Source organism: Bemisia tabaci, chromosome 1 (genome assembly GCF_918797505.1).
Source record: "Bemisia tabaci chromosome 1, PGI_BMITA_v3".
In the NCBI taxonomy this organism is placed as follows: Eukaryota; Metazoa; Arthropoda; class Insecta; order Hemiptera; family Aleyrodidae; genus Bemisia; species Bemisia tabaci.
The window spans coordinates 47,474,836-47,498,506 of NC_092793.1; the positions used below are offsets into that span (position 1 = coordinate 47,474,836).

General features: G+C 37.8%; 2 protein-coding genes across 2 annotated transcripts in view; one reads left to right on the forward strand and one right to left on the reverse strand.

The window, feature by feature from the left end:
• Positions 1 to 10: 10 nt before the first annotated feature.
• LOC109038898 (uncharacterized) lies at positions 11 to 9,234 on the reverse strand. Its single transcript, XM_072302049.1, has 5 exons — positions 8,717 to 9,234; positions 7,847 to 8,033; positions 7,461 to 7,619; positions 5,652 to 5,796; positions 11 to 4,277 (listed from the first exon to the last, which is right to left on the reverse strand). Exons 3-5 carry the CDS (start codon positions 7,616 to 7,618, stop codon positions 4,158 to 4,160), a joined length of 423 nt encoding a protein of 140 aa, XP_072158150.1. The 5' UTR covers position 7,619; positions 7,847 to 8,033; positions 8,717 to 9,234; the 3' UTR covers positions 11 to 4,157.
• Positions 9,235 to 9,457: 223 nt separating this feature from the next.
• The window catches only part of LOC109038849 (glycerol kinase 3), a 58,500-nt gene continuing 44,286 nt past the window's right edge, over positions 9,458 to 23,671 (forward strand). Inside the window, exon 1 of the mRNA XM_019054068.2 lies at positions 9,458 to 9,614. The gene's annotated coding sequence lies outside the window, so the exon portion shown is untranslated. The remainder of the gene's footprint in view (positions 9,615 to 23,671) is intronic.

Genomic DNA, 23,671 nt, shown 5'->3' on the forward strand with positions numbered 1-23,671 from the left:
AAAACAAGGCTTTGATGGACACTGTATTCTCTGCAAAAATGTATCTTTTGATATTGAAGACGTTTAAATTGGGATGATTACTAGGCTTGTAATTGAACTGCATAAAAAATATTATGAATGTGAAACAAAATTCAGGAAATAACACAGACTGTATGTATGGAAGAATGCAAATTAGATTTACTTAAAAATTGACTTGGATCAAGAATAAAATAAATTCTACTCCTATAACTATACACTTTAATGCAAAGGTTGCGAGCACAAGGGCATAAGTACACATGGTGAGATGGGTAAACAGAGAAAAGCAAGAAATTTATAAAATAGACAAATTATCCAGGGGAAAAGGTCTAAAAGAAAATATGAGATACTAAAACTTTCGAGAAAACATGTTGCTTACATTTTTATGGAGAACTGAAGTCGACACAATCGATAAAATAAACCAACTTGAGAGCAAAATCAATTGGATGGATTTATAATGGAATCAGTCTAACTGGGTTTCATTGCTGCCGAGTTCTAATTCTAATGTTTTATTTTTTTACCGAAGAGATAAATTACTTTACACAAACTGCTACTGGATTTTTTTTTTAACTTTTAATGGAGAACATAACTAAACGGTATACATGTTTTTACATTCACTATACTACTAGTAAACTCTCCGTAAGTGTACCCTGGATTACGAAGAATGCACTCACAAAAATTAAAGTTTCAGTGTAGCCTAGTTGGATCACGTTAAAGAGAAAGGAACCAAGCCACATCAGCTATTGCCAAATTTAATTAGGCAATTCAATTTTTCCAAAACGGTTGTGCAGATTTTCGTGCAAATTTCAGCGAATTTTCTCCATAGTACAAAGCAAATTCCTTAAAATTTTCCAAGGAATCCACAGAAACGTTCTCTTGTAAAAAATTAAATTGCCCAGTTACATTTGGCAATAGCTGATGTGGCTTAAATCCTTTCTGTTAAACGCGGTCCAGTTTTCTATTTGAAAAATAAAGCATCAGAGAAAATTCGGCAACGTGTTTGATATAGTTGGGCTAATTCTAGTTAAATCCACCCGATTTCCTTTTTTGGTCTGGGTCTTAGAATTAAATGGTAAAACTTCATGTATACATTTACTAGACATAAGCTTCTAACGTGGATTTTAAGGAAAATGGAAGGAACTGTTCACTAAATTGTACGCAGCAGTCCCAAAATACGCAGAAGCTTTTACTGATACATCTAGGAACACTTCTGAAAACATAGATGAAACTGTGTGATATGAACAGTCCATAGAAAAAAACAGGACAAGAGAAGATCTAGTATTTCTCAATTAAAATTATCAAGGCAGAATGGTAGTTGAAATCCCTCAATGGTAACAAACTGTGAACTGTCAGAGTAGAAAAGAGATGAGAATCGGAAAGTAAGGAAACTCAAACTCACGAACTAAATTAAACACTGATATGTTTCGGGACCCAACAGTTCTTTCTTAAGACTGAAATGCTTACTTTAATTCGTATTGTAAGTATGAGTTTTCTTAATTTTCAGATTCTGTGTTTTTTCGTATTTATCCAGCTCACTGTTTGCTACCTCGTTTCTATCAGTTTCATGCGAAAAGTTAACTGTTTACAACATTGACACTTCAATGAACCCTGTAGGGCCCAGCAGATTCTATCCATTCTATACTAAATTTCAATAATTATTACCTTCCATCTCATTAAGTATAAGTTTCATCCACATACATTTTTCAATTTTGATGTAGGTCAGACGCAACTCAAACAAAATGAATATTATACACAAAGAGGTCTAAAGACCGAACTGATACCTAAGATCTAGAGATAAAATTTGAAAAGTATTTTCAGGAGGTAGTTTTTTTTCATCAATTTTTTGATTGTTCCTTGACACTCTCGATACAAACATAGAAGCCGATCTACAAGTAAAGGTTCATCAAAAAGATTAGTTTTGATTCCATATGACTAGGACTGAACACAGTTTTCTTTCGGTTGAGGAGATAGTCGGTCTTCCTTAAAATCAAGCTGTAGTCAGTTTGTTCGAATATTTTTCTAACTTATTATCACTTAAATTTATACAGACATCATTGCACAAAATTTCACTAATCTAATACATATATCACAAATGCAACTAAGTCGGAGGAAAGTAATTAATTAAACATTAAAAATAAATCACATATATTATGACAAGGGCGACATCAGGGGTCATATTTTTATAAAAGGAATACCAGTCATGAAAGTGCCTGAAAAAATGGGCTTCTGGACAAGGATTGAACTAGATATATACGTCACATATATTCTCTTTGGAATCGTACATGGAAAACGGTTCACCCAACGGAAAGTTCTGAAATCAACTTCTTGACCAGATATTAACAAGTATTTTGAACGCAGATCAAATAGGAGTTGAAAACAAATTAAGATATTTGTACTTCTGACATTTGACCGATGTGAATTGTAAACACTCATATCGTTTTTAAGAGTTGATTTCCAAACCTCCTTTTGTTAGACTCATTTTCCTAATAAAATGTTGAAGAGAAAACAAATTGCATACAGCTCTGATTCATACCGTGTCTACGGCCCATTATTATAAACTGTAGTTAAATGGTGAAATAAAAAAATGTCAAAACTCGATTACCCTGTTTAACTAGAGAGATAGGTTGAGGGATGGCAAAAATGTTTGATAGTGAAAAGGCTTATAATTTGATTTTTTGAACTACCTTGCGACAGATGAGTAAGTACGCTGATATGTAAAAAAAAATATTTCATAAAAGGTTAAAATCATTTCCGTCAAATCTCTTCTATTCCTTAAAATATATTGTGGCCTTTACTCTTTTTTTCTGCGTCATGAAATTTTTTCATATTTTTCACTTTTGTACTCCTGAAAAAAGTGATAATAGAGAGTCGAATAGTTAAGTGTTGGACGATGAAGTGGCGACTGGTTCTTATAAAAGCAGGAATGGTTTTAAAACAAAATCGTTTCCGATGTAAGGCTATCTGTATGAAGATTGATGCTGAAAGATTTCAATCTTTAATCTAGGCTTTCAAGTCTCTAAATCCTGAGATTAATAACATAAAACTGAATGTATCTGAGCAGATTGGATCTAACTACAATCAGAATTTGAGGATCATAATTTTATAAACTGTAGACACATACATGATTTTTCAAATCTCGTATTGCTGATAGATTCTTTCTGCTGATGACACTTAATTCTAGGCTCAATGAGATCAAAAATTTTGATGTGTTGAGCTAAAACCCAGTTCCATCACCTCTTGCTACAATGATAATTTCAGTTATAATTTAATAGGAATATTTTAGTTCTAAAAGGTTCCATTGTTACTTTTTCATTCAGACTTTAAAAATAGTTCAGAAAAAGCAAGAAAGGTTTAGCTTCGGTGGATGGTTAAATGTGGTCTGAATGACATTATAATTTTAAGACTGCGATTTTCAACACCTACATGGTTGCGAAACTAAACAAACTTTATACCAGTGACGCATTTGTATAGTTTCCTGGGCTAATTCAATGCATTGTTTAGTGAAGAAATTGGTGAATTTATACTGACTAATTTGATCTATTTGAGACAGGAAAGAGGTGAGAAGATGATTTCTTGCTAATAAATTGTGAAGAATGAGCTAATTGAGCTAATGAGCTAACATCTTAATTTGAACAGCATAGAGAAAATTATAAGAAATAATGCATCCCAATCCCAAGAGATGGATCAAGTTTCTTGACAGTGTTTACTTCCATACAAGTGTAGACATCTTACATAAAATTGATATTAACGATTGGTAAAGTCTTAAAACAAGTCATGACTCATAAAAAATATAAATTTAAAATTTAACTTAAAACCTACCAGTTCAACAGAATAAAATTAAGTACTATTTAATACTGCGATTGAGATTATCTTCAGTAACTGTCTTTGAAGGCTTGCGTTTATAAAATATACCAAAAATTCTAAGAACAATGGCTCATAGGTGTCTCCAAATGCTAAAATAACTTTTTGCAAGTACAAAAAAAAACATAGAAAAAACTTAACTGAGAAAGTCACATAGAGATTTTATCTGGAAACAATAATAAAACCCTACTTTCTTTTCCACTAGCCTTGAGTAGCTGCCTCTCATGACATCATTTGATATTTTCATGAGTAGCGATAAAGTAACTCTTACAGTGAGTTCATCATGATTTTAATAAAGAGATAGCACGGTATGGTATTTTCATAAAAAACTGTGTTGCTTGACATATCTCAAACAGGTAGTCGTAGATTAAACTGAGATAGATGGCTTGGTCAACACCTCGCTGCAAAAGAGGGGCATAAGTATGTTAAAGGAAAACAAGACAATTAAACTGAATATTAACACTTAAATTAATTTTATAAATGTGATGTGATAGAAGATTAATCTTTGAATGGTAAAAGAAAACAAGGGGAGCAAGAAAGTAAAAATCGAAGGCCAAATAGGAGCTTCTTTCAAAAAATTTTAAACAACATCCTTTAGCTGCCACGTTTCTAGATCACTCAAAAAGCAAGCGTGCAAATACTATCTGTCAGATGAATAACTAATAAGTTTTTCAAGATTACTCATTGTGCTTTAAAACTTAAATGGATCACTGGATAAGGTATAAATAAGAGCATTCTGGTACATGCTCCTTCTCCAAAATTTCACATAGAACACAATTCGTACAACCAAATTTACCGAAATTGACTTTTCACCACAATATTGACGTTTTTATGAAGCACTAGTTACGGAACATTCAAATTTCTTGCTACCAAGAAAAACCAGAATCTACTTGAATCAAATCACGCACTACAACAGTTTTAGCAGGCTTGTCCATTGAGTAGTGCTCTTCTCCCGCTCTGTGTTGTTCAAAATGTAAACAACATGCAACAACTGAGTCGAAACCCTGACAATGAGGTTGCCAAAATTTTAAACAGCAAAGACCGTTCTGGTAACGTTTAGTGTTTAGACTGCGACTTAACTTAAGAGGATTTTGGTTTTATTATGAGCGAGAAATTTGAGTTTATGAATTGAAAAACGTTGATGTCTTGTTTAGGAGTTACTTTTAATAATTTTTATTACAAAAATCGTATTTAGCTTGAAATTTTCATGAGAATACATACTTCATAATGCGTAAATTTGCATCTTGTTCAGAGGTCCACTATGAATGCTTTGATGTTGTTTGAGGGTAGCATTGAATTTTTGAGGCAAAGGTTCCTGTACCTTAGATCCTCTCAATACAACACTGCTATTTTTTAGTGGAGAATCTGTAGGCATTACTTTACATCTTCTACAAAAAAAAAAAAGGAAGAAGAAGAAAAGGCCTCGACCATTTTTCTAGTCTCCTTGTGTGATATATCTACCTATGGAACTGCAGACTAATGAGTTAAGTGCAAAAGTGAGCAAATGGATTGGCAACCTGAATTGCATGAATTGCCAGAAAATTTGAGAAATCCAGCAACATCACCTGCCTGAGTGGGTGCAAGGCACGCAGACAAGTTGTGAGCGGCATCATGTGCTACATATGCACCGGTTGCAGCATTTCACCCAAAGGTGCGTTTTTACCTTCCGAGCAGTCTTACTTCTCTTGTTTTGAGGTAAGCCTTAATCATTGTCTCAATGGCAATATACATCTAAGTATGTCTAACTGACACTAGAAAAATTAAAAAGAACTAACCTCATAGGATTTGAAAGTTCGCCTCATAGCTGCAAATCGCTTTTCCTCTTCAATAATGCTCCTCAGAGATTCATGCGAATTACAGAAGTTATTCCACCTTCGGCAAACACGGCTACAGGCTAGTAATGATTGTCCATTCAGCTGCCTAAAAAAGAGAGAATATGAGTCTTACGTTTTTTTACGAATAATTAAACATTTGCCAAAAATTGTTTTGGGTCATTTGAAAAACCTACATTGAAATACTTTTGACCCCTGGTTATTAAAGTTCTCTCCTCTTTCAGCTCTCTTTTTCCTTTTATGTTCTGTTTTGGTAGGTATCAGCAACAAAAAAAAAGAAAGAAAAAAAGAAGACAAAACAAAACTAAACAGTAGGTAGTAATTTTTAAAGTTTCAGGAGAAGCAATTTTCTTAGAATTGCTAACAGTCCAAGAGACAGGTCTAAGTAACTGGCAAACATTAGACCCATGAGCCATTGAGAATGAGCCACAGACAGGATAAGGCAGAAAACATCATAACATTTTCCTTAATTTAAAGCTCATAAAAAAGTTTTGAACACAGTGAAAACATCCTGCATTAATCCGAGAACAAACGATTAGGATTTATGGTTTACATCAGAAATAGTCAACTCAAATCTTTTACTTTCTAGTCCCAGTCCGTGAGCATTACGCATATATTGAATCGTTTCTCTGCTTTTAAAATAGGGTTGTGACTGTCTCATTTACCACCACAGTGACAAAGCGTGAATGATCGATTATTAATATTCCCCCATTTGGATCCAAATAGAAGAATCGATTATTGAGGTGTTCCCTGCAAACACCCTGTTTATCGATTCTTTTTCATGGGTTGAAATGGCAGATCAATCGATGAATTGCAAAGCATGCCATGCCACTGCACCGAGTAGATTCAAGTGGGTGGATACCGTATAATAGAATTGGAAGGCACCAACTCCGCAAGAATAATCTCAACCTTGACAAAGAGAGGAAAGAATGAAGGCAAGAGCAGGCCAAGGGATGCGAGCTGCTATCAAGCAGTGAATCGCTCGACTCTGAGAGTGCAATACCTCCCTTTGTCTGGATTCTCTGATCGAGTTGCATTTTTCGCTCAACAACTGAATTTTGTCTGCACTTTTGCATAGAAATGCAAAATCCACTCAAATGCTGAAATTGCTCTACCAACAAATCAAAAGCCCTGGAATGGACATAAGTGCAGTTGCAACTCATCTGAGGTATATTGAAAGTGTTTGGCCACTGATAGAAGCAAGGAATCCTTCACTTGCGGCTCCATGTACATTTCTGTTCTTACTACTACTAAAATTTACTAACTTAAATGCTTTAATCAATTATATTTAACACGAATTAAACTGAATTCATGGGTTTTCTTTTTCTAATGAAATCTTCGGGACCTGGACTGCGCACTACTATGGCTCCCAAAAAATCGTACGTGGCACGTGGACGTTGGGTTTCCTGGCCAAATGACTCTTGAAATGGGATGAAGTTAGAATATTCTTCACGATGGGAAATTCGATTATATTTTGCAGTTAGGAACTACAATTCCTGGCTCACGCATAAAAGCATTTATGTGCCCAGGGCAACTAATGTTACACATGTGTGGTTTCTATGCTGAGCTAGAAATTTTAGTTCCTAATTGCAGAAAGTGGTCCAATTATATCTCAGATAACCTGAAGATTTATTGATATAAAGAGTGCATAAGTGCGACAAATTGTAGCTCAACATACTTATCGATAGGTCCCCCAAAATTTATCTGTTCAGAATCATTAAAAAAAGATATTCAAGAACTAAAAAAACTCACTCTAAAATCATAAGGGATACTTCCTCAGGTAACAACAGAATGAAGTCCATTTCGCATTCTTTTTCTTTCTTACAACACCCCAATAGTTGCAGCAGAGAGAAATTATTTGCCTCTTGGATTAGATCAGCAGCCGCGGTAAAGGCAAACTTTAAAAGCATTCTGTAAATGAAAATGGTAATATAAAAAAAGAGAAAGTTTAGAAACACCACCAGTAGAAAAACTTTGCAGAAAAGAAGGAAAAGAAATGACACTGTGGTTTTAAAACTTAACAAATAATTTTTTATAAATGAAAACATTTTAACACCCAGGTGCATTAAAAAAAAACAATTGTCCATAAAAAAGTAGAGTACAAATGAAATGAAGAAACTGAGTAGCAAGAAAATTACCTGATGACCTTTGGTCTGAAGATGAGTCAGAAATCGGGAATAAAACTAGGGTCTATATCAATGATCAATAAGTACAATTGTCCAGAGATAGGTACATCTGCTATATGTGCTGTCAGCTCATCATTAAGTAGCTTAATGTTTCGGTTCCTAGTGTCATCAGTAGTTAATAACCCTCGTAAGTAATAATCTGGAACAACGGTATAACAGATCAGAAACGGGAATTGATTGTTCTTGACTGCCCAGTCACAACCAAATTAAGGACATGTCCTGATTGGTGCAGAGACTAATAATATTTGTTTTTATATTTGTTGATAATTTTTGCCACCTGTCCAACCATAAAATTTTAACTCACAAGAACCGTTCAAGTGCAATTCTGAAAGCTGATTCTTACGTTGCCTTTTGGTGGAAACTTGGAGCTTTAGAACTTTAACAATAATTTAATGAGCGCAATATGTTGACCTAAAGACAAAAACCATGATGAGAAGCAAGAATGTACTAAAACTTTGATCAGCAGAATAAGCAGAAATTTTGGCAAAAACCCATTGCACTGCAGAAAATTGAAAGAAAATTGAAGAGAAATGATGAGACATGCAGAGGCCTAGAATGACTTGCAGCCCTTAGAAATTCAAAATGTCCAAGATCTGAGAACATACTCCTCACTGGTTAGGCCATATGGAAGCTTTGCAAACTATTCTACTCACCAAGCTGAAGGCTGAATATTGACCTGAAAGAAAGTTAGGATGTGCTGTTTTCTCAGAACTTCATTTTTGCACTTACGGCTCTCCTCGCTATCACGGCAGTACTACCGATGACTTTACACTGAATTAGAAACAAACAAAACAGTTACAAGCAGATGATCTGAAGGCTTACCTAGTTGCTAACTGTATACAAAGCAGGAATGCACCTGGTTCTTGAGGTCTCAAACGTGGTGAGGTGATTAGTTACAGTTGCAAGATAATAAATAGAAAGCTGAACTCACTGAACTCCATATTTCGAAAATCTACTCGACATACATTTCTTTAACCTAAATTACGACACATTCCGTGCGTCACATTTGTAGAGGCTCAGAAACCAGTTTTTGACAGAGCTACACGAGACGATCTAGATTAGAAATAAGTAATTACTTAATAATGCCTCTAGCTAATGTGAATGCACTGATTAGCTTTCTCTAGTCAGTTCGATGCACTAAGCCTACATTTGTCAAATGATAAAACACGTTGAATTAGTTAAATTTGGGTAAGGTAGGAACAGCAGATCACAAAATGAGAAAAATTAACAATGTTCATTCTAAACAACCTAGATTTTCGAGAGTAAAACCTTACTTAAATATTAAATGTTTAATGTAGTTGTTGAAGGAACGATACGATAACTGATAGCAAAAGAAAACAAAGGCGCAGAACATATGGCTTTGGCAGTGTTGCCAAATATTCAACATATAAAAAACAAAGTCTCTTTACGTCAAGTGCAGATATCAAGCCAAAATAAATACAGACCTTTATTAAGAAAATGTCAACACGGTGCGCGAAACACGGTTGTGTGAAGCTTGCGCATCGTTTTTGCAATTTGCATTGCAAATCGAAGCATGCGAACTTGAAACCTGAAAGTGAGACTGTTGACTGTTTCGCTCGTGCTGATAAGTGATCAAGTGAACTTTACGCTTAAAGTTCGGCAGTATTACGTTGCAAACGCGATGTGTGTTCCGAAACAGTGATGATCGTTTTCTGCAGCTCCTAATTTGAAGCCACAAGAAGAGTCCAGTAATTTTCAGGTCAGTGTTTCAATTTTCTGTTTTGGAATGCTGGCTTTTAGGTTATACTGAGGTTGTTTTTTCCAGAGGTCGAAATTTTTCAAGAAAACTGCATTTAATTCTTTTAGCCCCTTGGCACTGCCCTAAAATTGCGAAGCACACCAGAAAAATGCAAAAGTCTGCCAACTGATTTTACAATCCTTCCCTCAGGATAGGAGTGCCCAATAAACTTGACACTCGCCGACGAAAGAGCGGGAAAAGTCTTTTGGTGTCCTTTTACTTAATAACTGCATTAAAAAAATTAAACACACCAATAGATTCAGGTTTCATATCTGGGTAATATACTGAAACTGGCAGATTTCAGGGTTACGAACTGTGAAAATTAAAGTAGTTATACCTATCAATTCTCAACGTACTTATTTCTGATCTCGAACAGGCGCTCTAGTTTCTGTATTAGATAGTTTAATGATCATTTTGTTACTTCATCCTCAAATCTACTTGAGCAGTTACAGAATTGCAGGAAGTAGATGAATTTGAGGATTAGTCTATAATCTGATGACAGTCGCGAACTATACAAGTCTGCATTGGGAAGTAAAACTTCTCCAAATAGCCCTCTGACAATTTTTGTGAACCCCTAGATTGATTGAAGGACTCAAGTCTTCAGATTTTCTGAACCATCACCAGCCGAGGGAAATGGATACCTTAATTGTCATAGTTTCATGGCGCACTCTACCTGATTTTTTAGTCTCTAATATTTGCATTCAAGAAAATATCAATGGTGAGCGTACCTTGAAAACAAGTATCATGATTGGGGATGTATCTTGTGCAGCCCAGCTCTCCTGTTGACGATTTTGGTTTCTTGAAGTAGGATGCTAGAGACCTCCAAACGTTTTTATTTTTCAAAATGATAATTCATAAGATAATGATGCATATTGACACACTATTATATAGTTTGAGAAAACCAACCTTTAACTTCTCAAATTCCAAAAATAACAAACACCTCAACAGTTTTATCATGTCGTGTCGTTTTGTCACATATTGTTCAGTTTGATGACTGCGCAGAGAAACAACTATTCATACTTGATGGATGTTCGTATAGCATCTGCAAAATTGAAGGGGCGATGGCGCAAGGCGTCAATTCAACTCTTTGCTGCCAACGAGGTCTCGCTGAGTTTTGTCAAAAAAGTAAAAAAAAATGTGGCTCGATTACGCTTCTCCGATCTACGGCTGTTGCTCACGTAGCCCTTTAATGCGCCACTAAAAAAGAGACAAACGGAAACATACGCAATATGGAAATAGAGCAAGGACACACGTTGATGACGGGGCGTGGATACAACTATTCGTACTTGATTAACGTGCGTGTTGCGTACGCAAAATTGAAGGCGCGCCAGCGCGAGGCGTGAACTCGCAATGCTCAGGCTCAGACTCTGGGTGAGAGAAATTAAAAAAAGGAGGCCCGATCGATTACGTCTTCTATCTTCGGCTGTGTTGACGACTGATTTTTTCTTTTTTCTCAGTTTGGTGTGTCCTTCTATTTTCAAAATGTATTTATTAATCTTTATGAAGAGCTCGTGTGTACTTGACTCGGCTTGGGATCTCTTGTCGCACTTAGGTAGATGTAAAAAAAAAAAAATCCTCTGACACTTAATTGTAGATGTAAAAAAAAAATATCTGACACTTAACCCTCCCCCCCCCCCCCCTCGGGCCGCTTTTTTCCAATTTGATGTTTGATTCTTTTTTACGATGTATTTGTAGAATCGCATCTTCCCGCAGGATGTCCGGCATCAGCATTTTCCCGATTCTATCAGGATTTAATTAAGGGCAATCAGGCTTTAATCCTGATTTCATCAGGATTTGTGAAAAGTCGGCCGTCGATCGGATCGGATTTTTTTATCGAGCTATTTTTGTGAAGTTACATTCGCCTTGCGCGAAGGGGGTTTTTCTCCGCAAAAAATCAGGATTTGGAAAAATTATGAAATCAGGATTTAGCAGTCAAAAATCAAGATTTCATCAGGATTTCCCAAAATGAAGAAAAACTAGACACCCTGTCCTGAATTTTTTTTTGTTTTTAAATACATTTTATTCAAAAAATAACGTAACTACAACATGACCCGATTAAGGGGGTGGCCACATGGGCCGCGGCCCATGGCGGAAAAATGTAGGGGGCGGCAAATTTTGCAATCTTTTTGAAAGTAGGTATCAAAAAAAAAAAAAAAAAAAAAAAAAAAAAATCGGATTCAGAAAATAAATTACAAGCGAGAAACTGCGACAATATCTCTCATTTCCTGAGAGTAAAAGTATATTACACATCTAATGTTGTTGTCTTTCGGTGACACCAAAGACAACACCTTTAATTAGTCGAGTTTAGAGAGAAACCAAACACGCAATTCGACGTTGAGCGGAGCGGCGCAGAGAGCAATGATGACGAGGACTGAGATAAAAAGGAGAAGCCTATCGGCGCGGTGGTCGGCATGAAACGCACAGCGCCTACAAGACTGTATGGATACTTCACGCATTGCGTCAAACACACTGCGGTCAACAGCAGTCGCTTGGCGTGAAACGCATAGCGCCTACAAGACTTCATGAATACTTCTCGCATTGCGCCAAACACACGGCGGTCGGCGTGGCGCAGCGGCAGGAGTTAAAATTATTAAACCACATGTATGTTTGTTCTTTTATAATGTGCTCGTTCATTTCTTATGAGTGGAATGCCTTGTCCAAACAGAGGTGGGTTTTAGTGTTGACAGGGCTGTCACAAAAAATGTGCCCAACACGAGTGAACACGTCTCATACACCCCTCCTCTACCGGCAAGTTCACTTGACGAATTAGAAGGGGCGGAAAATTACAAGCGGCCCGTGGGCGGCAAGTAGGTAAATCCGGCCCTGAACTACAACAAGAATATATATGTCTTGGATCGGATCGGTTTTTAGCCATGAAAAGGCTCGCAAGTTTTTAACGCATCTCCTTGTGCTAGAAAGTAATTGTTCGATTGATTATGGCACAAGTCAACGTGGAAAGAGATTCTTTGTGCCTATTACCGCATATCGCCGCGCGTTTACATCATTCTTATCAGTTGCGTCATTCCCACGGCCCTTTACAGCGCGATTATAGTCACCTCTTTACTAATTTCGTGAAGCTTATAAAGACTGCCAATTTTAGTGGCCCTCCTTCAGTCCTAAATCCTCTTTTTAGGTCGATAAAATTGATAAGGGCTAACAAGTGGAGCTTCGTAAATGGAACCATGCGATGGTGAAGAAACTTCTGCCTGTATTTCTTACCTGTTGTGAGGAAGAGCACAGAATTTGGAGGGAAATAAGTACTTACCAATTGTAAGTCGTTTGAAGATAAAGAAATATATATTCCATTCATTCAGAGAAGATAAATATGTGCAAAAATCATAACAAAAGTTTAACGTGTGAAAAACGAGGATATATACACAGGGCCGATCCGCAATACGCCATATAATCAAGCCAACGTTAAAGTCGATCAAATTTGAATTTTTGTATGATTTTACTTCTCTGAACGAGTAGAGTGAGGAGGGTGTGGATTTGATCGACATGAATCGATTGAAAAAAAACGTAAATCGATTGACGTGATTCGGTTGAAAATGAATCGATCGAAAACACCGTGAATCGATCGAAAACTTGTGAATCAATCGAATTTGTCGACCGAGTCGCCGTTGATCGGTTCACGTTTTCATTTTTCGATTCATACCTACATTTTGATCGAATCGACACTGGTTTGTTTAAATTAACTGCCGATCGAATCGGTTTCGACAGAATCACGCCGATTGGTTCTTGTTTTTTTTATTTTTCGATCAGTTCAATTTTTCAATTTTCCATCGATTCATGTCAATCAAATCCATACCCTCCATATAAAGTAAGATGTCTTTAACGACTTATACGGCTAACACGTGCCACCCCCTCCCCCCACATGCGGCGCATCTCTTCACCAGCGTAGAGTACTGCCGTGTTAAGGAAGAACGCCGTATGAACATTTGAGATTTGCCAGATTTCCTTCGATAAAATGTTTATTATCTAGAAAATTTATGAACATTTTACCTTGAAATTTTCAGGAACTTCAGTTGAAACTGCGAGCAAAATTATCCGCAAAATAAGAGGAAAAATATTCATGAGTCTAGCGGGAAATGCGTGTTTTATCAGAGGAAATTTGGCACCGGATGAAGGTTCGTACGGCTTTTTCCTCAGCATGGCAGAATACCAGGCAAAGATTTCCTCAGAATCGCGTGGTCCCACTTTGAGAGCTCCATTTTAATGCTCATATCAATGTTATCGACATGAAAAGGGATATCACCGCATTGAGGAATGTTTTGCGAACTTTTTACAACAGAACTCGTCAAAAAATGTAAAGCCAGTCTCAAGTTATGTCTTATCGAAATCCATGGTTCGATAGACGTAGCATCGAGAAAGATGTTTTACCATTTATATCGATTATAATCTGCAATATTCAACTATAGATCGTTTTCGACAGTGGTTCGAAGTATCGTTTGGTTCAAAACAATAGAACATAACCGCAAACAAATCTTTCAGGATTTCAGTCGGAAAAGCTGAGAATGAGAAAATTCCTAACTATTTCACCTTGCGATGCCATTTAGTACTCATAAGAATCAAAAATCTATCAGAAAAACCCTGTTTCCTCAGATTACTCGATTGACTTTTGAGGCTATGTCTACATGTTGAACCAATCGATATCGATACAATCTCACCTATTTGATGTATCAACGATCTATACCATCTGTATTAGCTCATGAATGGGCGCAACCGATAGAACTTATTTTTTGGCCGTATTGGGGAGAACTTTCTAACGGTTACCACATTTTTAATCCATATGTGTGAAAGTATGGTCAATTATCATGTTAATATTAGCTTTTAATTTTGCCAAAACATTATCTCGCAGCCACATTCTCATCGAAAATCTCAGGAAACACATTGTCGAATAATAACTGGCTATGAAGCTGATTGAACGTGTTTCTGTAGATGACATTTCCGTCTCACGGTAAAATTTTTTGGGAAGGAAGTTTGCTAGATTTTACTTGACTGATTGTGAGTTCTCGTTTTTCTTATCGTTCTCCCGTAAACACCGTGAAAAGCACTTTAAAAAGGACGCATCGGCGTATTTATTAAATTTGCGGAAAAGTTCTGTTCTCTCTCCTCTCTTCTAAGACCTTAACGCACATCTGCGCCCTTTGAAAGCAAGAATTTGATTAATGCGGTCAGTAACGAAAGGATTTCAATTCATATTTTCAACAAAAATAATTTGATATCGTCTCTTAAAGTAGACCAAATCGTAATATAGTATTCAATTTCTGATCAAACGAATGTTTAAAGAATAGAAGTAGCTCATAGTTTATCATCGCTAGAGATGAAGAAAATAAACAGAAAAAGCGAGAAAGTGCGAGAATGTACACTAAGTAGCCATTGTGTTCCTTGAGATAAACCCTGCGCTTACATAATCTGATTATAGATCGTTCCTTGTGTTCTACTAAAGAATGATCACGGAAGTACTTACGTTAAAAGACACCTAGTAACGCATACCAAAAATACGTGAATCTCATCACTCTAACATACAGGGTCTCTCGGGGTTAAACAGCCAAGGGTCGAAATGAGTCCTTCCTCCTCTAAAAGATTTTGTTTCTAATGTGCTGCCACTGCTGCCCCCCTTTTCCAGAGGGAGGCTAGTTCCCCTAATGTTCGAGAAAATCATCGCCTCTCCGACTGAAGGCACTTTGAGATATCCTTATAGTTGAAAAAAGTCCTATGTCTTACCGTGGATCCTGTGGCCTTTAAGCTCTGGGACTTCCTTTACTTTGATCACTGGTTACCGATTTGGTGTCTGCTAATTTTCAGGATTTTAATCTAAATAATTTAAGTAAAATCGTACAGAAATCAATTGAACAAGCTATACATTTCATGGATGCCTCGATGAAACGACAGTGTGAACTAGAAACAATAAAAATGAGCAACTAACGTGTCGGTAATGTGATACGAAATTTCAAATTTTTGTAAAATTGTGCCAGCACTCGTGAAATCTCACTTTCCATCGGTTGTACAACTCGCACTTTTGGCCAGTACACAAAATTTCGCACAAAATTCTTGCCGGCCGATCTTTCCTCTTAATTTGCGAATTCAAGGTCGGAGAATTCACTCGCTCGCCGTAGCAGGACATAAATCATCGTATCGGCTCTGCTGCAGAGCCTTCAACTGACGAATTATTCGCTTCAACAAAGCTGCTGTTCTCCTGTCTCGACGTTGTTGAATGCGGCTCTGCTAAAGGAAAAGCACTTTTTTAAGCGGTTAAAGCACTATGCAACAAATTTTCTCATCAAAATTTTACGACGAAAACGAATGTTACAACAGGCAGTCCGAAAATGTTATAGCCGGTTACAACTAACATCGTTAAATGGCGAAAATCCAAAATGAAGTCATTTGCATAATCTAACCAAAAAAAAAAAAAAAAAAGAGAGAGAGAGAGAAAAAATCCTTATAGGACTTATAACGATTTGCAACTCTTGAATTTTCTGCAGCTTGTCATGCACGGTTGTCTGATTGACGTCTCGATACAAGCACAGGATTGTTGAGGAGCTATATCGCTTGTGCATTTACCTATTTATTTATTTATTTATTTATTTTTTTTTATTTGTATTTTTATCTAGTTAGCAGAACTCAGGATAATGATCGTGATTGATCAGGAAGCTTTTCGAAGTCGCAACGTCCGTTCCCTGCTCAAGACTGCCTCAAAATGTTTATTTTTGAGGAAAACTATTATTATTTTTTCTGGAAATTTTTAGACACTTTAGATCAAATTACGAAGAAAATTACTTAAGAAATTGGCAGACAAATATTCAAAAATTTTCCTGAAATTAGTGATTTGCCAGGGTAAATTTGGCCACGCCTAAAGGCTCTCACGGCGTTTTTCTTTAGCCCGGCAGAATAGCCCTCATCAGTGGCGTGGCGTTAATTGCGATCTATCGATTGTTATGCCATTTGAACCTACGGTAAAGAATCGATTATTAAGGTGTTCGCTGCGAACACCCCGTTTATCGATCCTTTTCCATAGGTTTAAATGGTATAACGATCGATATATCGCAAAGCATGCCACGCCACTGGCCCTCATGCGATGTACAAATGCATGGCAAATCGTCCGGTACTCTATTGACTCCTAACATTAAGTCCTAATTGCAGCGTTCACTTTTTGAAGGAGTTTTTTTCCCGGCCACGCAAGAGAGAACGCCTCGCTGGAACGTGTCCGCACACTTTTGACTAGCTTCAACAACTTCGACGAACGATGAACGTCGAAGACACGTAATTGGATCAGCGACGTTGTAAATTTTCTGTATTTCTTTAATATTTCAAAATTAAACTAGTGCACGCTATTTTCTGAAAGTTAATACTGTCCTTAAACCCCTTTTCCCTACGCAATATCGCCACATTCGTACACGTAACTAGTCGCACTCATTGCAAAGCGCGTTTTTCGCGGATCGAAGTCAGAGGCAAAGAACTAATTTGTGTCACTAAAGATCCAAATATCTTTGGTGTGGCTCAGCATGATCAAATTTTTCAAACTGATAATGACTCCTCCATGCGCCCAGCAACTCGCATTTGTGGGCACGCCTACTTCTCTGCGCTGCGTTAAAGTCTTTGAAGCGATTCCAGCGTTTTAATCCAATTTTGTCGCGATTTGTCCGAAAAAAAATATCCCCTCCAGCCGCAAACGATTCCGAGGGTAACTTTTTTTAGAGTCCCTTTATAGAGAGAGTTAAGACAACGCGGCTCATGCGGATGTCACAAACGGGAATATAAAGATTACACAAATCTGACGTTTTTTGTAACCTGTGATCAACCCATTTTTCCAGCCCACCATACTAAATGAAGTGCATACATTTTTGATCTACTAGGAGACCATTACGTAAACTACTTATGAAGGGGGGGGGGGGAAGGGTCTGAGCTTGCCTTATCAGGTCTTACGAGAGGGAGAGGGGAGAGGTGAGGCCCAGTCCTACGTAAAGCCTACCTCTTCGAGAAAACAATCTTTTTTCACTGAAGAATATTTTCAACAATTTTTTTAGGTTTTCTTCTTTATTTTCTGAAAAATAGAGGGGGGGGGGGAAGGGGGCCAGGCCCGTCGTATGGTAGTCAAAAGGCAGAAAGAAATGTTGTCTTGCGAGTTTTTTTTTATAAGAGAGAGGGACAGAGATAAGAGACCCTCCACTGGCCTCTTGGCGACAGGTGGAAGCTTTTACTTTCGGGGATTCAACACTTCCTTATTAACAAGTATAAGGGAGCAACAGTCATCACTCTTTTTTCGGCTTTTGACCTACCTACATGGTGGGTGATGAGCTTCGGGTGACGTCATCAGCCAAACAAGTCTCCCAAACTGCAACTCATTGGCTTGTTTGCAAAACGGAACTGCCAACACGGTGTTAAACATCAACCATGTAGGTTAGTCAACAGTTAATTGTTGAGGTCCCGAAAGGAAAAGCTTCCACAATAGCCGAGATATACATACGAGTGGAGGGTCTCTTGTCTCTGTACTTGAATGACCCCCTATCGATGTTTCTCACCTCTGTATCGGTTGTTCGTCATACTTAATGAACGCTCCAAGCCTATCAACGGGTTTTTACAGATTTATTACCAGCCAACGCTCTAAATTATGCTTGAAAATTGTTGAGAAAACGTCGATTTATTGCACCCGATGAGTCATGTTAGGTATTGCCGGAAGGAACGGCATATCAGTAATGGTCAAGTTAATCACCGAGGTTGCTACTTCGCTAAAAAAAAAAAAAAAAAAAAAAAAAGAATATTTCGTTTATTGTAACTTGACCTGTCACTTCATTAGGTTTCCGAAAACCTATTTATTTTACGTCCATCGTAATGATAGTCTTGAACGCTCTTGTCATTCAGATGTAAACAATGTTGGATCGAGAGCTTGAAATGATTTTGTCCAGCCGCTTCATTACGCTGTAGTGAATTTATTACATCACTCCTTCCGAGTTTTCCAGGGGCACGCTGAAGAAATGAGTTTTTTTGCACGACCGTTCGTAATACTGGAATCTACTTCTTTTTATGGGGACTTCCTGGCTCCAAAATTTTTAATAATAGCATCGTCCTCGTGTCATATTTGCCTCTTTACGTACACGGAGAAAAAAACCTCGTCCATGGGACCCGAAGTTAAGGTCATATGGAGCTCTGAAGTTTTCGGATTGAGCATCCGAACACTTAAGGTCCAGCTGCTGAGGTTCGGATCACACATCTGAAACTTCAGTTCTTGCATCTGAAGTACTTCGGTAGTCACATCCGAATAACTTCGGTTCTCACATCCGAAAAACTTCGGTTCTCACATCTGAAGTACTTCAGATGTAAGAACTGAAGTTTCAGATGTGTGATCCGAACCGCAGCAGCTGAACCTTAAGTATTCAGATGCTCAATCTGAAAACTTCAGAGATCCATATGACCTAAACTTCGGGTCCCACGCACGAGTTTTTTTTTCTCCGTGTATAGGAAGCAGAAATTACAGGCAGAGCTAGTCGAGAAAACTTTCATTTTTAAGGCATTTGTGAAGGTTTTGAAACATTCTTTACACATCTTTTAAATACATGAACACTTTTGGAAGCTCTCCTGAATTGAATGAACCTTGATACAAAAAAATTCGCAGATGGTTTAAATTTAGGTTAGTTTCGGTTCCTTTAACAGATCGATTGTGTTGACAGTGTTGAAATTACAGAGAGAGGGTTAATAAAGCCGAGATTTTGTATGCGTTAAACGTGCAGAAATTTATCCATGGAAACACAGTAAACTCGGAGGACCCACATTTTTTACTGTGTTGAAAAATCCTTGATTTTTAGTCGGAAAAGTCGGTGGCGCTCCCAGGAATTTTCATCGGGGAAGAGGGGGGGGGGGGGGCACAGACCTTTTTATTGTAAAAAGCTGCCTTGAACCCTATTTTACACACGAGGGGTTGGTCTAAATAGAGTCCCTTTATACTGAGAGTCAAGACAATTCGGCTCATGGATGTCACAAACGGGAATAAAGATTACAGAAATTGAACGTTTTTCGTAATCTTTGATCGGCTCATTCTCAAATGCCTTTCTCCGTTCCTCCTCTCATTCCGTTTGTTCCTTGCCGAACCCGTAATTCCCTGGTCCATTCCAGATTATAATCTTTGCAATTGGTGAAAATGTAATCTTTATTCCCGTTTGTGACACTGTGGAGGCCTAAAATACGGGAACCAATCAGAAATGGATTCAAATTGTCTTGACTCTCAGTATAAAGGGACTCTAGGTCTAAAGACAAAGTATATAAGGCATATCATCAATAGTACCAAAACTGAGACAGTTTTATTAACCATCAGGCAACCACCTCCGAACAAACTCACGTGAATCCTCTCGTGTTTCTGTTTGGTCGTCAATGCGTCACCGCCCCCGCGAGGTAATGGAAAGCACCGTTGCCAGTTCGAATTTTACATTCTTCAAATTTTTTTTGTGTCCGCGTTTACGTCTCAATTGCGCGCTTCGAAAAGCAGGAGCTTCACGGGACGCTAAAATTATCGGCTAATTGGTAACCAAAACATCGTTAACAGACCAGCAGGACTGCGATTTTGGTCGAAGCTGCAATAATTACATGAGCAGAAATAATACCGAAGTCTTTGAGTTGCACGGAGAGGAAACTGTCCTTTGAAAAAATTATTTTTGAAATAAAACAAATTTTGACCGAGAGCATCTGTAACACGATCGTTTTTTGTTTTGTTTTTGTATGAGGCATATGAGAATGAACCTGGAATTTTTTGTGGGGCGCCCATCAAGGGAAGAACGGAGTGCTCTCTGGGAAAATTTTGAAAATGGAGACGTTTCTGGAACAATTTTGAATTGTTCTCACCTAAAAATGTCATTTCGAAGGTGCCCGAAATGTCACGCACTCGTTTCCCAAAACCATTTAATTTTTCTGCAAGGAACCAAATGAAATTTTGGGAGGGAACGCTCGTTTCGCAAAACCACTCAGGCGCATTTCCCGAAGTAGATTTGTAGGAGAGGAAAGGCAGCACAATCGTCTTCTACGGCTGCAAGTGCCGCTGAAATAAATCCCTTCAAATTCCTCTCTGAAATATTTCGTGCCACTGCACTCGCGACTCGCGATCGAAGTTGTAAGGCAAATGACGCTTCGGGGACGGGGAGGCCCGCGAATATTTCCGGTGGCTCTCATAAGTAAGTGCGAGTGCATTACTTTATGTAACATCGCGCATTTTCGTTCATCAATGGAAGTTTCCGGGGGAAGTAGCTGTTAAGGGGGAATCGGAATTCCCAGGAATGCTTTGCACATCGAATACCTCCGCTGAACGCTCTTATCGACCACACCAGTTGTTTTTAAGCCATGACTTCGGTGACATAAACGCCCCGCGGGATCTCGATCAGCAACTGTGACTGATGAAAAATAAACAACCATTATTTAAGTCCAGTCTTGGATCTTTTTGACTCGCACCAATACACACAAGCCCCCCTCTCCACCCCCCTCCACCCCCCTCCCCCCCTCCCAACCCCCCGATATTGACGTGTGCTTTCTTTTGGGAAACCCGCTCACCGGTCGGTGGACCCGTGAGCCAACAACACGAACGCATCATCGATGTTTGTTGTCGTTTCGGGATTCGCGGTCACGGTACTCACGTGCAGTGGCGTGGCGTGCTTTCCGATATATCGATTGATCTGCCATTTATACCTATGAAAAGGATCGATAAACAGGGTGTTCGCAACGGACACTCTAATAATCGATTCTTTACCCCAGCTTCAAATGGGGAAATATCGATAATCGATCGTTCACGCCTCGCCACTGTCACGTTGACGATTTGCCGCGCCACTCGAATTTTGAAATCTCGTGAACTTTGCTCGCTCTCTACTTACCTTACCACCTTCTACAAGTATTAATGACCGATTATCAAGGTGATTATTTCCACCGAAAATCTTCATGCACGCTGGGCTTGTCGATTTCCTTTGACATTTTTGCAGTGATGAATGCATAGCTGAAGTGCGCTCCAGCTAAAATTGTAAATAGCAAATGGGTAATTTTTATAGGAGGATTAAAAATGAACAAGTGGCACGGAATATAACAAAAGAATATAAACTATGCAAAACGATAATCCGGGTATCGGAACTTGGCTGATTTGAAAACGCCTTCAAATGCGGCGTAATACCTCACGTATTCCGGAGAGTTCAAATAGTCGTATCATTGCGCCTTAGAAATGCGACGGAAGATTGTAATTGAAATAGCCTTCATACACGCTAGCCTTTTCGATTTCCGTTAACATTTTTTGCAGTCATGAATGCGCTTACGTGCGCTTCAGCTAGAATTGTATTTACAAATGGGTGGTTTTTCTACGAGGATTAAAAATAAACAAGTGGCACGGAATATAACAAAAGAATATGAAGTATGCAAAAAGACAATGCGGGTATCAGAACTTGGCTGATTTGAAAACGCCTTCAAATGCGGCGTGATACCTCACGCGTTCCGGAGAGTTCAAATAGTTGTATCATTGCGCCTTAGAAATGCGACGGAAGATTTAATTGGAAATAGCCTCCATGCACGCTGGGCGTGTCGATTTCCTCTGAAATTTTTGCAGTGGTGAATGCATAGCTGAAGTGCGCTCCAGCTAGAATTGTATTTAGCAAATGGGTGGTTTTTATAGGAGGATTATAATTAATCAAGAGGTTAGAAATGGAAACAAAATAACACGAATCATGCAAAACGATTATTCCGATAACGGAACTTTGCTAAATGGATTCATCCTCTCCTCATTTTGACGATTTATTTCATTTACTTGTTTCAAACTTATTACACAAATAATTACATGACCTCGAGGTAATCAAACTTTCGGTCTGATAATTTCATTTTTTTTATATTTATTATTTTTTTATTATTTTTTTATCGGTAATTTCTATGATTATGTTCATTACTTTTAATTATTGACCAAAATTATTATTTTAAAATTGCTAGTCTCATATGGGAAAGGACTATTATCGTTACATCTTGAAAAAATGAATTTATTTCATTGTGACTAGTCTTTGATTGCCTTCTTACCTATTCCAGTTACGCTCACATGCTCCTCACTTCAAGTTTTTTTTATATATTTCTGCTCTTTTTATCTCTTTTATAATAAATTATACATTTTTCTAATACTAGCTGCACTCAATTTCAGACTCAATCTCAAACTTCAGAGACTCTATCACATACAAACATGTAAGAAAAAGTGCAAAACTTACAAAATCTACGTAGTCAACATTTATAATTCACTGGTAAAGTTAGTATGGAAGGTAAGGGGAGGTCTGCGAGGGAGGGGGTGGTGGCTTGGAGGGCAGAAAGTGAATGTCTTGCGCGGATGGGTAGAGACAAGGATCATTTTTTACACAAAAATAAAAAAAAAAAAAACCTCGAAAATTATATCAACATAGGTGAATAGGGAATTTGCGTATTCCTATCCTGCTCAGTGGTCAGTCTATTTATATTGATATAATGATACGGCTCGTGTCATGAGATTGGAAAGGCATTGTTTCTGTTTTATTTTAACTAACGAAATTTAATTTTTTAAATTCAATTAATTTTATTTATTTGTTTAATTTTTCTGTTTCAGGTAAGTCTCAATTTCGATTTCGCTTAAGAGTCAATGCCGTGTTTGTACAGGTGGTAAGTAGCTTCGCTACCATATAACAGTGTTACACGTTACAGTACACTTATTTTGCCTTCATAGGAAAAAGACTCTTATATACAAAGCGATTCTTGAAAGTTGGCAGCACTGTATTCCTTCCATTTAAATGTATGTAAAAAAATAATCGATACCGCGTCGTCTTAAAAATATATTTTAAATGGATCATTCAGCGTTTCTCACGATACTGAGAAGAAATTCGCGTTATTACTCACCTCTTAACAATCGGGATTGAAGCCAGCAACTATTCGAACTCCAGAGTAGGTATGTGGTCTCACGCAAAATTGAAGGAGAATCTTAGCTTTTCGCCTTTCCCGAAATTCTACCGTTTATGAATATCATGCGCGCATTTTTTGTATAAAAATCGCGTATT